The sequence below is a fragment of the Mya arenaria genome, chromosome 8 (assembly GCF_026914265.1).
Source record: "Mya arenaria isolate MELC-2E11 chromosome 8, ASM2691426v1".
NCBI lineage: Eukaryota > Metazoa > Mollusca > Bivalvia > Myida > Myidae > Mya > Mya arenaria.
Window position 1 is genome coordinate 75,263,218 of NC_069129.1, and position 16,010 is coordinate 75,279,227.

At 35.6% G+C, this 16,010-nt stretch overlaps 1 protein-coding gene across 1 annotated transcript; it reads left to right on the forward strand.

Annotated features, from left to right (window-relative positions):
* The first annotated feature begins 14,970 nt into the window (after positions 1 to 14,970).
* On the forward strand, positions 14,971 to 15,803 carry LOC128244573 (uncharacterized). The gene is made up of 2 exons (XM_052962565.1): positions 14,971 to 15,331; positions 15,622 to 15,803. Exons 1-2 carry the CDS (start codon positions 14,971 to 14,973, stop codon positions 15,801 to 15,803), a joined length of 543 nt encoding a protein of 180 aa, XP_052818525.1.
* The last annotated feature ends 207 nt before the right edge of the window (positions 15,804 to 16,010 follow it).

The window sequence follows — 16,010 nt, forward strand, 5'->3', positions numbered from 1 at the left end:
ATAAGTATATTTGATATTTTACCATCGCATTTTGATGTTTAACACAATGTTTCGGACCATTTAACTTACTACACACGTGTCAATTTTGATATTGATGTACGTACAAAAACATATCCATTTTGCGTGACATCTTCCGGCTTAAATGTGATTTCCTCTGCATATAACGACCAGCAATGGCTTCTGTTGTTTAATCATCCGTTTTATTGGTATAACTTCCTGTGATTGCAATTTGTTTTACAAACGAGTTATGTGTTGGTCGTGTCATTGAAGTTACTACTACCATCGTTCAAATTGGAAAACGAACTATTCTAACCACCCTCTTTGTCAGTGTTGCCTCTGTCGTCTCTGTTACCACTACCAACGCCGCTGTTAGAGCAATCGTCATATTCGTTACCTCGTCGTGTCGCAATTCCAAGTGCTGCCGTTGTCCTTGCCACTATTCGCAATAAGCACAATCAAAAGGTTTCATACTGGCATTGCAATTCACCCCGTGAAAGATTTACAGCAAACATGAAGGTAAAGCACACGCGTCCACAACTGGACTGGTGTGCTTACGCAACCACATCAATCATCTCGTTGAACATCTCAGAAGACGTATATCGAAACCATGCTTTGAAGCCTCATGAAATACCTTTATTAAACATACTTTGGAAAACAATAAAGACGTTTACTTTATTATTGCTATTCTAATATTTGTATATAGTCTGATACCATTTCGTTGTTATGTCACAGGTTTGTAGATACGAAGGAGTTACTCATAAATAATGCAGGAGTAACGCAAGCGTTACTTGATACTTAAAGGCCTAGTTTAATCCTCCCCCACCCCCCAAAAAACAGCAACAACAAAAAAAACCAAAAAAAAAACCCAACAACAACAACATCTATGTATAGTACACAACCTCTGTGTATTGATCTTAATCTCATTGCCTAATTGTCTTATCAGATCTCCGATCTAATGGTCCTGTTTCGGAGGTTTTATTATCGAGATGGACCCTAAATGGCCCTGAACCAATAAACAAATACACAGGAAATCGGCCCCTTCTGTTACACAAGTGCAAATAGCAGAAGATGCAAAGCAGGGGATTGAATCATTCATTAAACTAGGCCTTAAAATGATTTGTTTTGCCTAAATTAGTTTCATTCTTACCATACTATATTTCTTATTTCACATGTGTTATCTTTGGTATTGACGTAGGTAGGTAGATGTTCAATATTGCGAAATATTTTGGCTTTATCTTTTTTTATACATATTTTGTGCTACAATGTTTTTTGATTTCCCCCCAATTACCTTTTAACACACATGTTTAGAGATATATTTCGACTGCAATTGTATAGTATACCACCACCTAAGGTCTAGTTAAGAAAATGCATCTCATACGTTACAAGTATATAATGCCAATTTTAATTTCAATAATAAATGATAAATAAAGAAATTATTTCCTTCGTGTCGGTATTCATTTATCTCGAACGGAACTGTTACGCTTCTTAATGCATTGACAGTTGTATTAAAGTGCTTAAATCAAACCGTCTGGGCATGTTTGGAGAGCGAACCCACTAGGATCGCACCGATAATGTACGTCTGCTACCACGTGTTTCATATACTAGTATGATCAATATGTTTTGTGCAATATGTCTAAGAAACAATCATATGATGATATATTGCAGAAAGAAGTATTCACGGTAGGAATTCAGAGACAGACATTCATCACATAATTATGGTATATACCAAAACACAAATAAATATAGCTATTTATAATAATTTTGTACTGAATGATATGAAAACAAATGTACTTGTGTAAATGTTTCTGAAAATCACCACATATGTTTCAATAATATTGATAGCAGTGATAACAAAACATAATGTATGGCTTATTCATTATTGATACGCAAAGCTCTTCTTGCACTCACGATTGTCAATATTGTTTTGAAAATATTCCGAAAAATCAGGCTTTCGGCAAAATTGATATTGGTAAAAGTCAATGTTATGACATTTTTGAGTTCAATAACAGAGGATTACACCTTTTCAATTTAACTATTCAAAACTTGATGCCAAAACTAGATAAGATTAGTTGCTTATTTAACACTGTTGCCATCGATGTTTTAGGATTATGTGAGATGTTTCTACATGAAGAAATCAGTGATGAAGATTGGTAGATTAGGAACTATACAATTGTTCGTCGAGATAGACATTATAAAAAGGGTGAAGGGGTTCTCATATTTATAAAAAAAAACTCCATTCCGTTTAAATACAGGAATGTCTTGAATTTTCCAACCTTAGAGTCTGTCTTGATTGAGATAACATTTCCTAAAATAAACTTATTTCTTATTCACGAAACTAAGTAAGCCTCTTATTATGCCCAGACTAGTTCAATCAGCTGAACATATATATCTAGAGGGCAATTATAGCATTATATTTGCTATGAATTCCCATTTCACAAAAATCTCAAATATCGTTGAAAAGGTAAAATATGAGTGACAGATATTAAAACAAAACATTGCTGAATGATTTGGATTCAGAAGCTTCTTGGTGCTTTAACAATAACATTTAAATTCATTCTGGAAAATAAAAATGCATTATATATACATTCACACATGTAATATATATATTATTCAGAAAAAAGGTGCCAAAATAATTCTACAAAAACCTGTTAACACGTCATCCAGTCCATTGTTCAAGGAATTAGGCTGGCTATCGTTTGACAATAGATGTAAATGTTATGTTGGACTTGGTATCTATAAGTTTTTGCATGGTCTTATGCCTGAATACTTAAGTGAAGTAATTTCACTTACCAACTACACAAACTATTCATTGCGGTCTGCAACACATAATAATTTAAGTTCCTTTCGCTAACTATGGTAAGAAGTCATTACTTGGTTTGCTAAATCTGTATGGAATTCTATACCGCTTTTTATTCGCGAATCATCATGTTCACTTGCATTTAAAACACAATTCATAAAACACCTTATGACAAAACGATGAATTTAGTGAATGACTATATGTTGAAGTTGTTTGTTTAATACCGTTTATTCTTGTCTGTTATAATTTTGAAAATTGTACTTGTAGTATATATTGTGTTTTAATGTCGTCGTGAATGTTATTGATAGAATAAGTAATACGTTTGTAGACCACATTGTAACGAAGATTTTTATACAACTTAATGTGTTCTCTTCATGAGATAAAGTTATTATTTCTATTTCTATTATTAAAATTATTATTTTTATTAATATTATTTAAGCCCGCAGTAGACTCGAGTTCCAGTGAACTCGTGTTTCACTGACAGTTCGGAGGCGGTAAAGCTATTTTGAAGTATGCTTATGTAAAAAAACTACAGAAACAAGCTCAGTTGCCAAAATTTTAAACATAAAGCCCGTTTAATGACACAGGGTAAACGCCAAAGACAAAAGTCGTGGTGCTTGGATTTGTGTATGTGGTGTGTTCACGATTATTTTTCTATTGTATAGACGACTGCCTTCATAAAGAGTTTTTGCGTATTGTTAGTTTTTGCCTTCTTTTCTCTGTAGTTTTATTTGTATTTTTTATACAATTGATCAAATAAATCAACAGGACAAGTTCGTACAAGTTTCAACACTGAAATGATTATTTGATATTGTCTTTGCACACTTAGGAGTGGAATTATCAACTTGAGGAATTACATTTATATGAAGGGTAGTTATTTTCCCTTGATGAAAACTAAACTTATCACCTTTGAACAAGTAATTGTTGCCAAGAATATTAATTTAATATTTAAAAAAAATTGTTACATATGCGAAAATAAAGCTATATTTGGTAATAAGCAAACTTATTGTTTAAAAGTTGCATATTGTTGCACAATGTTAGATATATGTACTAAACTTTTGTAGTCATTTTAAACTCATTTATTTCTTGTGTCTTCCTAAACTTTTATTCTTAAATTGATAACGATGCTTTTTGATTTGTTATATATTTAACATGTTTAATTACGTCTTGAATCCAGTATAAAAAGTTTTTTCTAAAATATGTCCACACAACTTGCAAAATGTCAATTTAAGAATCGAAAGTCAATCAACAGGGCAATGACATATGCTTCTAGTGTATATGCTTGCTATTGAGCAGTACTCCATTGCAAAACATTATTGTCTGTAAATCAATTTTCTTTCTTAAATTCTTGTCATGTACATGAAACACGAATATGATATTAACTATGAGAGGCATTCTTATTTTTCTTTTTCACATCATATTCTTGACTACGTTTCCAACATTCAATTAGAGTTTTCCTCTGTTTATTTGTACTTCAGACTACAGGCTTTCTTTATTTTTTTCAAATGTCCTTATTTAAATTTATGAACATAGACAACAGTCTTCATAACTAGTACAATATAAGATATTCTATGTCCTCCATACTCACTACCATAGGACTCATATACGTGCTCTTTGCTTTCTTTGTATTCTCTCTTTCTTTCACTGTCAGTGTAGCGGTGCTGTAGTTCTGGATGATTAATGTTCTAGTGAAGAAATATCTTGGTCGTTCCTTGTTTGTAACATTGTGTCGCAGATGGTACTAGCAAATATTATTTTTATAGTTCAATTTCATGAATAGTTAAACAAGAACGCCGTTCCAAATGTTAAATATAGGTACAACGGCAAATTCCATTTTACTGTGCATCTTTTCATCCTACTGAGCTAAGGGATGTTTACTCTTTACGGTTATATCTCAAAGTTATATCTATCTCAGGTAATATTGCACGTCTAAGAATCCAAGCTAAATTTGATCAATGTAAGCGTTCGCATGGCATTTGAACATAAAGTCACACGGCTGGTGATTTTTTTTTACAATTCAAGTTTATTAAATACTACTTGTGCTTTATGTTTTCCAATGGTAGTATTAACTTTGTTGCATATTTTTCTTTCACTGTCATGTGATATTCAACCTAATCCAGGCCCCAGTTCAATACACGACACTTCCCTTGATAGTTCACATACTGATATTTCCAATTATCTATCAAGTTTCCTGTGTTGTCCCAAATACCTTCCATTATGCACTATAGTAATTAAAGTCATCTACCGAAAAGGGATTTATTGACAACTTAACTAAGTTTCTTCGATATCCTTACCATTTCTCATTTTTATAGTTCCCATTGTCATATTTCCATATTCTACGACGAGTGACCTTCTATCCCGGTTTATGGATTGGAATTATCAAGTTTCGTCACGAAGAGATAGTAGAAAGAAGAAAAGAGTCAGACAACAGCTGAGATTTGCAATGGATGTTGTAGATATATTATTTATGCAAAAAGCTACAGAAACAAGCTCAGTAGCAAAAAGTTTAAACATAAACCCGGTTTAGTGGCACGGGGCAAACGCCAAAGACATAGAACACAAAATCAAGAAACATAGAAGAACAGAACAAAACTCCACAAACAGCACAGTGCATACATATTATATATATAGAAATAGATATATCTCCAACACGGGAGGGTTTCATAGACGATACGGCAGATTAGATGTATACAATTTTTAGAAAGCTACGGAAATACTTCTATAGCCTCGTGTTGATTTAATCGAGTTCTTTTTAAATGATTCAACACACAGTTGATATCGAGGAATAAAATACTATTGATCGTTAACCCTTCTGTAACTTCTGAAACTTTAAGGCATGAAATTAATATGAAAGGAAGAGCTTAAATGACTAAGAATTTGATACTGTAAGCAAATGTTTTATAACATATGATGTGTGTTTCTCTCACTATGTTTAATTCCATTTCAGATATAACAAAGGCAATTATTGTGGGAGGAAATGTGTTAAAATGTTAGAAGAACTCAATTAATGTCGCACAATCGCATTTATTTTGTTTCTTTGTGAAGAACAAAATTCATCTCGTGATTAATAATTTTAATTTGCATATCATACCGACTGTGTTTACAATAACAACGTTTACATGTTATAAGACCACCGGCCTATTACAAAATATATATACAGATATTCAGTATTCATACAGCTCTATATGTTTTTATATAGATAGTTATTTTGGAATTTCATTCTTCAAATCGAACTGTTCTTTTAACAATAACAACATCTGATGATGGCATCAGTATTATTAAGTTGATAATGTTAGGATTAGTATAATATGTCTTTTGGATATATTTGGATAGCGGATTCTCATAGAAGTCACAGTGTTTTCAAATTACATACCTTCCATAATCTTCGTGCCCTTGGGATATCAGTATAAAGACCCTTTTCAAATTCTAAATCATGGATACTAGTTCTAAATGATACATATATAAATCTAAATTTTCGGATGTTTTAAACATCCAAATATATTTCGTATCCAAACGATGACTTAAACTCGAACTTTGAGCATAATTTTCTACTATTACTTACTTGACTATATATTCTGTTCGGTGTTTCATAGTTCTAGAAGTATAAATGTAGAAAAATTTAATACTTGAAGTGTAGAATGTAAATACGCTGCATTCGAAAAGTGTGAACTTAAGAACCAGTTTGATTGTTGGTATTATTCTAAAAATACATTTGTAGTAAACACTACGTTATATAGTTATTACTGTATTCAAAATTTTCATCCAGGGCTTCAGTCTATTTTAATTCTGACGCTGGTGATGTTGTTGTTGTTGTTTGGATCAATATTGCGTATAGTATATCATTATTGGATTCTACTTTTTTCTCGAAGAGACGTGGAATTTGTTAATTCCTTCTTTGTTTAATTATATTTTCGTTTCTGTCGATAAAGGTTTTATAAGAGTCTGATATCTTATATATCGATGCTTATTATGCCGTACATATATTCAATTTGATTAAAGCATAAAAACTATTGGTTCTATAATCTTATGTATATATATATATATATATATATATATATATATATATATATATATATATATATATATATATATATATATATATATATATATATATATGCAAAAAGCTACAGAAACATGCTCAGTAGCAAAAGGTTTAAACATAAACCCGGTTTAGTGGCAATGGGCAACGCCAAAGACATAGAACACAAATTCACAAACAAGAAACATAGAACAGCACACAACTCTACAAACAGCACAGTGCATAAATACTATACATATATATATAAATAATTGGTATGTTTATCAAGAATTGTTAGGTACCGCCTTGGAACGGTCAGTAAAATGTAAATTTACTGGGGGTTTAAAAAAGTGTATGTGCACAAACCTCACTCTTATCCCAACAATTCTTAATAAAGATAAAACGCAAAAGATAAATCTTATCAAAGTATGCATTAACTTGAGGAACTTTATCAATAAAACAAATAATAATAAAAAACTAAAGTTCTTCAATGATCAGAGATCCCAACTCTATCTGCAGACGGAGGGAAACAATTCAGAGCACCTAATGCAAATACGTTTCAAAGATACGATGATATGTTTACATTTTTTTCATACCAAAGTTTGTAGAATAGCGATTTCCTAAATAATATTATTTTTTTTATTCAATATAACTGTTTTGGCTAATTTCTTTTGCAAGTCATAAACTTGTTTTATTTGGCTTTATGTTTTAAGGACATTGTTCAATAATGTACAATGTCATGACACTTTAGTAATGAAAGATGTATCCATTTCACATTCAAATAAAAATTGGCTGACATATGTTTTAATTTTTAATTTGCTTATATTGTAGTCATCCGAAATCGTTTAACCAATAACGCTTTTATTGAGTCAAGACAATACTCAACGTTTGTTAGTTTCAATCCTCAATATTCGTAAGTTTGCTACTGTATTTGTCTTTTTATGTCTGCATTTCCATCCCAGATAAATTTGAAAAAGCTCTTTTAACAGTTCCAATAACTGGTTTGCTTGGATTCGCCACACAGTAAATGAATATATTATCTTTGGTAGCGCATACGTTTTTACAACAGTCATTTTACCCATCAATGTAAGTTTTCTTTGACCCCATTGTCGTAAAGCCTTATGTAATCCTATTGACTTCGTGTAGGTATTTTTGTCGATTATTTGTTGGTTATTATTGTAGAAGGTGATACCTAATGCTGTCTCACATTCAGAAGTCGTTTAAAAGGGTTTTCGTTGCACTAATGGAAAAGAAGTAAAAACAATCACAAACAGTTTAAATTTGTCACGACAATAACTTTTAAGTCATTGAAGTACAAAGTGTAACAATATTTAAAGATATATTCAATTTTAAGATTGCATTAGGCAGTCGCACACGCCTTCTGCAAATGAATGAATTGAGCCAGGGCAACATTTTAAATTCATCCAAAACACCCTTGATAACGATACATAAAAATGTTCGATCTTCCTAACAAAAGTCATATTCATTTGATATTAATTCATTCAGAATATTTTAGGATGTCCTTACAAATTTAAACATTTGAAATCATAAAAAAGCATTCACAATCAGTACATAAATGTACCAAATTTTCGGTCGCCCGATCAAAAAAAAATTAGAAAGGTGCAAAATATAAATCAAAATCACAACATGAATTGAAAGGTCGACCTTGTGAATTTGAAATACATAAAATTTCAGAGCTTTTAAAATTAAATATAAAACTATAAAATCCCTAAAAGTTCGGTCGTCTGAACATAAGTCATATATCAAATTTATAATTTCACAAAGTGTTTGGTCGTCCTAACAGATTTGAATCAGTTAAAATAGAAATATATTCACATTCAGTTTTTTAAATGTATCAAATGTTCGGTGAACCGAACAAATAAGAAATGGACTAAATTTAAACTAAAATCAAAACAGGAATTGATAGAAAATGTAAGGTCGACAAACCCATTTGAAAAAAGTCAGATTTCAAAGTTATTTAAAATCACAAAATGTTTGGTTGGCAGACAAAATCATATCCATTTAATATTAACAATATGAAATCAAAAAATATTTGGTCGTCCTAACAAATTTGAAACAGTAAAAAAAAAAAAAAAAAAAAAAAAAAAAAAAAAACATTCGCAATCAGTTTTGAAATGAAGCGAATCTTTGGTCGTCCTAACGAATTTGAAATCGACAAAGGTTAAACTAAAATTTAAACATGAATAGATAGAAAGTGTTCAGACGACCGAACAAAACAGGTAAATATTCAAAACTATTGATAATAATCAAAATATGAAATCATAAAATGTTCGGTAGTCCGAACAAATGTCATATATTGAATGTCAAAAATATAAGATGTTTGGTCATCCAAGCAAAATTCAAATCCATTGAATATCAATAATTTAAATTCACAAATGTCTGGTTGTTGAAATAAAAATCATTCAAAATCAGTATCGTACATGTTCCAAAAGCTCACTTGTAAGAAAAAAATTGGAACTAACAAAATTTACGTTTTCGTTTCAGCAAATTGATATGGATAAAAAATGAATTAAATTCAATTGTGAAAGTTTTTGCCAGATTTGAAATACCCAAAAAAGAAATAATTGAAAATCAAAGGATGAACAAATAAAATGTACTAGACAAGTAGAAAGCTGTTGATTTAGATGTGTTCAGTCATCGTTTTTATTAAGAACAATAGGACGCGCCTTTCCAGTTTTCTCCAGCTGCTGTATTAAAGGATCGTTTAATCAATATATTCACGATCAGCAATTTTATTGTCCATTGATACTTGTATCGGTGTACATACCATCTTGTCTACCATTAAAATTCTAGTAATCTCATCCTTAAACATGTATATTAAAACAATATTTACGCTTTTAGGTACACACATCTCCATCTTGATTATTGTGTTTTGAAAATGCACCTTTTACTCCGTTTGTACCTTAGCAACACATTTTAAATAACCCTGGCTCTGTATTCAAACCTTTGCCAGCAGCATACATAATTTTGAAATGCAATCGTAGACAACAAAGTCAACATTCAGGAGTATAGTACAGCATAGTACGTTTGTCTTTACACCGGCTCGGTATTGAAATTGATCGATTGAGAAACGTACCAAGAGAAGAACGGTTATGCGCTACATATAATAATAAGAAGACGAATGCCATTTGCTATTTGAATGCATATTGTATAATTATATACGAGCTAAATATACCAAGCGATACTTTAAAGAAAGACCAAGTATGTCTATAACTAATAAGTTGTTAACATCTTATAATGCAAATGTTGTGAAGTAAAAACTGATTTAATAATTTCTTTTTCATAATATCTCTTTGCATTGTCATTTTATGTGCGTTTAAATGAATATGTTTAAAATTTCTATGTTGGGCTTTAAGTAATTTCTTGAAGTGAGTTTTATTTCGCAAAACAGTAATTTCTGCAGGAATGGCACCAGTATTTGCTAAAACAACTGGTGCAGCTTGTACTAAAGCCATATCTTATATCTATTTATATAAGCTGCAACTAATTTTGTTGAATGAGTTAAAAGCTGTCCTAAATTTCCTATTTTAAACTATATCATTATATTATTTATATTTAAACAAGCTAACCCAAAAAGTGTACACCAAATAAGCAACTGTAAAAGGCAAAGGGAATAAACCGTAGTAGTATATATATATATTATATGCTAATATTTATTCTATGTTTTATGATGGTCGTTGTGGGGATTGACTTATTTGTAGTTTAATTTTGTTGAGTATTGCGAGATAGATTTTTAATTGACAAAATCATAACATGGCTATGTTCAAAATAATTGAAAAGTCCATGCATAGAAGATTCATTTAAATCTACTTTCTCGCAACGCTATATTCTAGACAAGCTCCAAACTGGCCAAACTGCGCAAGGACGAATATACTCCATACAATCGGCACTGGTCACCTGCGAACTTGACTTCAAATGAGCGATTCGAAGTCTCGAAGCGAAGAATTCTAGGTCCCTTTTGACTTCAACTGCAAAAGGGAGGTTTGACACCTTAAGTGGTAGGGCACGGGTCACATGCAACTGCATCGACATAAAAGGTAAATGGACGCCTGCATCCTTAGTGATTTATGCTACATGCAATTTCTACCGGTGACACGCGTTTAGTCCTTTAAAGTGAAAGTTGCAGTTGACCTTTGAGGTAATTGGACGTCTGCAACTGTAGGGATGTATGCTACCTGCAACCTCTAGCAGATCTAAAAAAAAGCGAAAGTTGCAAGTGGCCTTTGAAGTGCGACCTCAACTGGAAACTTGAAATCTTACGCCTGCAACCGTAAACTGGAAATGTGTTTTCATATCCTCAAACCACAGAACCATAGGTCACATGCAATCTCCACTGGAAAGGGGTCAGTTGGCACCTTGAACCGCAGCGTTACTAGTCACCTGCGGCATCCACTGGAAATGGGCATTCGTAGGCATGCAATCGCAGGGCCACAGTTCACATTCGACCTCAAATAAGAAAGGGTGAATCGGCGCCTACAAAAACACGGCCATTGGTCACCTGCGACCTCATCTGTAAAAAAAGTTGTTCGCCGCCTCGAACAGTAAGACCATAGGTCGTCTGCGGCCTCCTCTGAAAAAGGGTAATTTAGGCGGCTGTAACCGTAGGGATATATGACAACCAGCGTCTCCTCTGGAAAAGGGCTTTCTGACGCCTGCGACCGTACGGCTAAAGGTCACCTGCGGCCTCCCTCAGAAAAGTTAAATTGGACGGCTGTCACCGCCGGGATATAGGTCACCTGCTGCCTTCACTTGAGAAGGATAATGTAAAGTTTGCAACCGCAGGGCACATGTCACCTTCGACTTCAATTATAAATGGGTTACACGCTGCCTCCAACCGCAGGGCCATTAGTGCAGCCTCCACTTGAAAATGGTTTATGACGCATGCAACCGCAATGTTATAGGCCATATGCAGCCTACCTTGGAAAAGTTTTTTGACGTCGGCAACCGCAGGGCTTAAGATCACCTATGGCGTCAACTAGAAATGGGCATTCATAGATATGCAATCACATTGGTTGTTCGCCCACTTAAACATAAGGCCCATAAGGCATCTGTGGCCTCCACAGGAAAAGTGTATTTTTACGCCTGCAACTGCAGATCTATAGATCACCTGTAACCTCTGCCTAAAAAGTGGTATTTGACGTATGCAACCGCAAGTCTTTGGTTCACTAGAAGCCTTCAGTTGGAAAGGGTGGATCGTGGCTTTGAACAGCAGGGGGACTGGTCGCCTGCGACCTCAAGTGTAAAAAGGGAGACTCGACGTCTCGAGCCGCAGGGTTCTAGCTTACCTTTGACTTTCACAAAAAAAGGGCGTTTTGACGTCTCGAGTGGCAGTGCATGTCAAATGTGACTTTCACTGGAAGAGGGTAAATTGACGCGTGTAACCGTAGGGATGTGTGTAACATGTAACTTCTACCGGCGACACAGTCCAGTCGCCCTTAAAAGTTGAAGTGTAAGGTGACGTATTAGGTAAATGGACGCCTTCATCCGATGGGATGTATGTTAAATGCACACTCTATCGGTTTCACGCGTCTAGTCGCCCTTAACAGAGCAGGTTTCAGGGGCCTTTTATGTCAAGGTGCTGACTTCCATACGTCCCAAGCGTCACAAGCGAATGTTGTGCCGCCTATAACCGCATGGCCATAGGTCATTTGCGGTTTCCACTAGAAAATATTTTTTTGTTTTTTGACGCCAGCATCGCAGGGCTAAAGGTCACCTGCGGCCTCCTCTTGAATAGGACATTCGTAGGCATGCAATCGCAGGACCACTAATCAACTGCGGCCTAAACAGTGAAAGGATGGATAGTCGCTCTCAAATTGGAAAAAGGTTGTTAGCCGCTTCGATCCGCAGGGCAATAGGTCACTTGCGGCCTCCACTGGAAAAGTTATTTTGATGCCTGTAGCTGCAGGGTTATAGTTTAACTGTGGCCTCTACTGAAAATGGGCATTCGTAGGTATGCAATCGCAGGGCCACTGGTTACGTACGACATAAACTAAAAACGGGAAGAACGACGCCCAGAACAGCAGCGCAACATGTTCACCTGCGCCCTCCATTGGAAAAAGTTTTTCGCCGCATCGAAACGCAGGGGTATTTGAGGCCTGCAACCGCAGTGCTATAGGTTACCCGCGCCTACACTTCAAATAGTCATCTGTAGGCATGCAATCGCAGGGCCAATGGTCACCTGCGAACCCTTCTGGGAAAGGGAGGATCAACACCTAGAACAGCAAGGTAACTGGTCAACTGCGACCTCAACTGGAAAGAAGGTTGTTTGCCGCATCGAACTGCAGGGCAAATTGTCACCTGCTGCCTCCCCAGGAAAAGGGTCATATGACGCCTGCAACCGCATGGCTATAATTCACCTACGGCATCCACTTGATATGGGCACTCGTAGGCATGCAATCGCAGGGTCTCTGGATAATTCGACCTTAACTGGGAAAGGTAGATCGACGCCAATAACATCAAGGCCACTGGTCACCAGCAGCGTCCACTGGAAAAAGGTTGTTCGCCGCCTTGAGCAGCAGGGCCATAGGTCACCTGTGGCGTCCTTTGGAAAATGATTGATCGAAGGCTTCAGCTGAGGGGCCACTGCTCAGCTGCGATCTCATCTTGACATTGTATGTTCGCCATCTCTAATCTAAGGGTAAGGGTTAGCAGTAAAGTTTTTTTTTTGACGCACTGGTCACTTGTGACCTCAACTGAGAAATGGTAGATCCACACCGCTAAAAGCACTGCCACTGGTCACATTTGGCCTCAATTGGAAAATGGTTGTTTGCCGTCACGAACTGTATGCTCATTTTCATCTTCGGAAAAGGTTTTTTACACCCACAACTGCAAAGCTGTTGGTCACCTGCAACATCAACTGGAAAATTGCAATTGTGCACCTGAATTTTCCGGGCCACCGGTCACCTTTTACCGGAACTGGGAAAGGATGGATCGACGCAAGGATTCGAATTGCTATTGGTCTCCTATAGCCTCCACTACAAACGAGTTATTTGCATATACAACAGTAGGGCCATTGGTCCGCTGTGTCATCAACAGGAAATGCTGAGATCGACGCCTCAAACCACAGAGCCATTAGTCGTCTGCGGACATTTGAAAATTATAGTATGACGTTTAGTACCATAGGGCTAGAGGTCATCTATCGCCTCCATTGAAAAAGGGATATTTAACACCTCGAGCTGCAGGACACACGTACGCCTGCGACTTCCACTGTTTAAGTGTACTGTTATTGGACACCTGCAACCGCAGGAATAAAGGTCACATATGAACATCCAATGGAAAAGAACAATCTTACGTCTGCGTCCGCAGGACCACTGGTTACCTGCGACCGCAACTGGAAAGACTTCCAGGCTTCCTTTGTAGAAAGTAATTAAACGGCAGTTGAAAGGGTAAGCGTATGTATCTACAGGTTTAAATAGATACTGCCCAGTTTCGATTCTAAAATATAATATAACAATGCATAACTGTGCCAAAGTTCAAATAGCAATCTGCTTGAACATTGTCTACGTTCTTAATTTCGGAATAGATTTAACCTTGATCAAATGTGTATGCAATGGTTCCGCACAAGATAACACTCAAATTTCATTGATGTTTACATGCAAATACCAATGTGCTTAACTTAGTATTGAAAATAGTTTTTGAACGTTTATAATTATGCCGTTGTAAACATTAAATCTGCTCTTATCTTTCAGTCGTTTATTGTGTTAATAATATGAACGGATATAAACACTCACGAGCGGTTGGTAAGTTGCAAACTGTTTCGAATATAAAGGTTTAATTTCAGTTTCTTTGGTGCTTGGTTATTATTTGAGTTTAAACTGGATCATACGTTGCAAACCTTTAAAGTGCGTTGGTTATTTCATTACAGACAGTATACATGGGTCAGAGCACCACCCTTCATGCATCTCAGCAGACTGACGACCTTAGTCATGTGATGTTCATATTTCAGCTCCTTCATAGCGGCCCTCGTGGCCAGTGCCATCTGTGTCGGTCATCTAGTCTTAATACGCCGGAAGTACTGCCGAAATACCACGCAGGATTTTTGCATCTGATCGCGAGCGTGTGCATGTTGACAATTGCCGAAAATTACATGATATGACGCGTAAAACAGAGCGTCGGCTCGTGCTTAGATTACTCGATGACGGCGGCGTTTGCAAACGGGGTGGTGCTCGTGTTTATCGTGCATAATGTATTTGTTCAGAACTTTAAATGGTCGATGTCTACGTGTCTAGCATACGCAGGCACACTTGGTTGCATCATCACAGGAAGTTTTTCCGTAATCAAGATTGTGTCGCAAAAAAGCCCACTTCCAGTTGCACAACATTCGCTTGTGACGCTTGGGACGTATGGAAGTCAGCACTTTGACGTATTTTTGTCCGTCTGTCAGAAAAACGTTTACGAGGAAAGATGGGCTATTCTGGTGGAATATTTAGTGATATACGTACCCGTCATGGTCACCGTGCTGGTTGCTCTTTGCAGGAACAGGACAAAACAAACGGGTATGATAACTTGTATAAATTAATTTGAATTATTGTTTTTATTATTTATCTTGAAAAAAAATGAACTGAAAGTGTTCTAGTCGACATGTCCCCCCATTGTTGACACATAAATCACATTTGATTAGTCTACCTGGATAAAAGTAGTTGTTTACTTCCAAATACTATATACATTTGTCACATTTCTGAGTCTCCTAATTATCACATCATGTTAGTCTGACTCCGTGACGTATTGTTGGATCTCGAAATACTTATAAATGTAACTGAATGTCTTTCTGTTTTTTTCTTTGCAGAAGTCACCATCACAGAGCTTAAGATTCTCTCAAACAAGGAGTGCAACGTTTCAGTGTTTAACTGTAATTATGTTAAATTGAACTCAGCCATGGTTGCCGTTCTTTTATACATTACTATTGTCTTACTCATAGTACGTCCAGGATACATTCTGTTTGCGCACGTAACTTCGGGTTACTTCTGAGACATATTGCCAAGGTTGTTACAGACAGTAATTTTCACTTTTATTTGCTCAGAATATATTGGAAAGGTCCTCATTCGACCACAATATTGGAATAATGAGGTGAAATCAAACGGCTATCGTGATTGTAAACATAAGTGCAACCCTCTTATGCAGGTTTGATTTAAACCCTCAGTAAATTCACATTTTACTGACCGTTCCAAGGCGGTA

Excerpts from the sequence above, each read along its gene's own strand:
- LOC128244573 (XM_052962565.1), top strand. The coding sequence starts at position 14,971 with ATGACGGCGGCGTTTGCAAACGGGGTGGTGCTCGTGTTTATCGTGCAT. Across the intron at positions 15,332-15,621 it reads GAACAGGACAAAACAAACGG|AAGTCACCATCACAGAGCTT; the intron begins GTATGATAACTT and ends TTTTCTTTGCAG.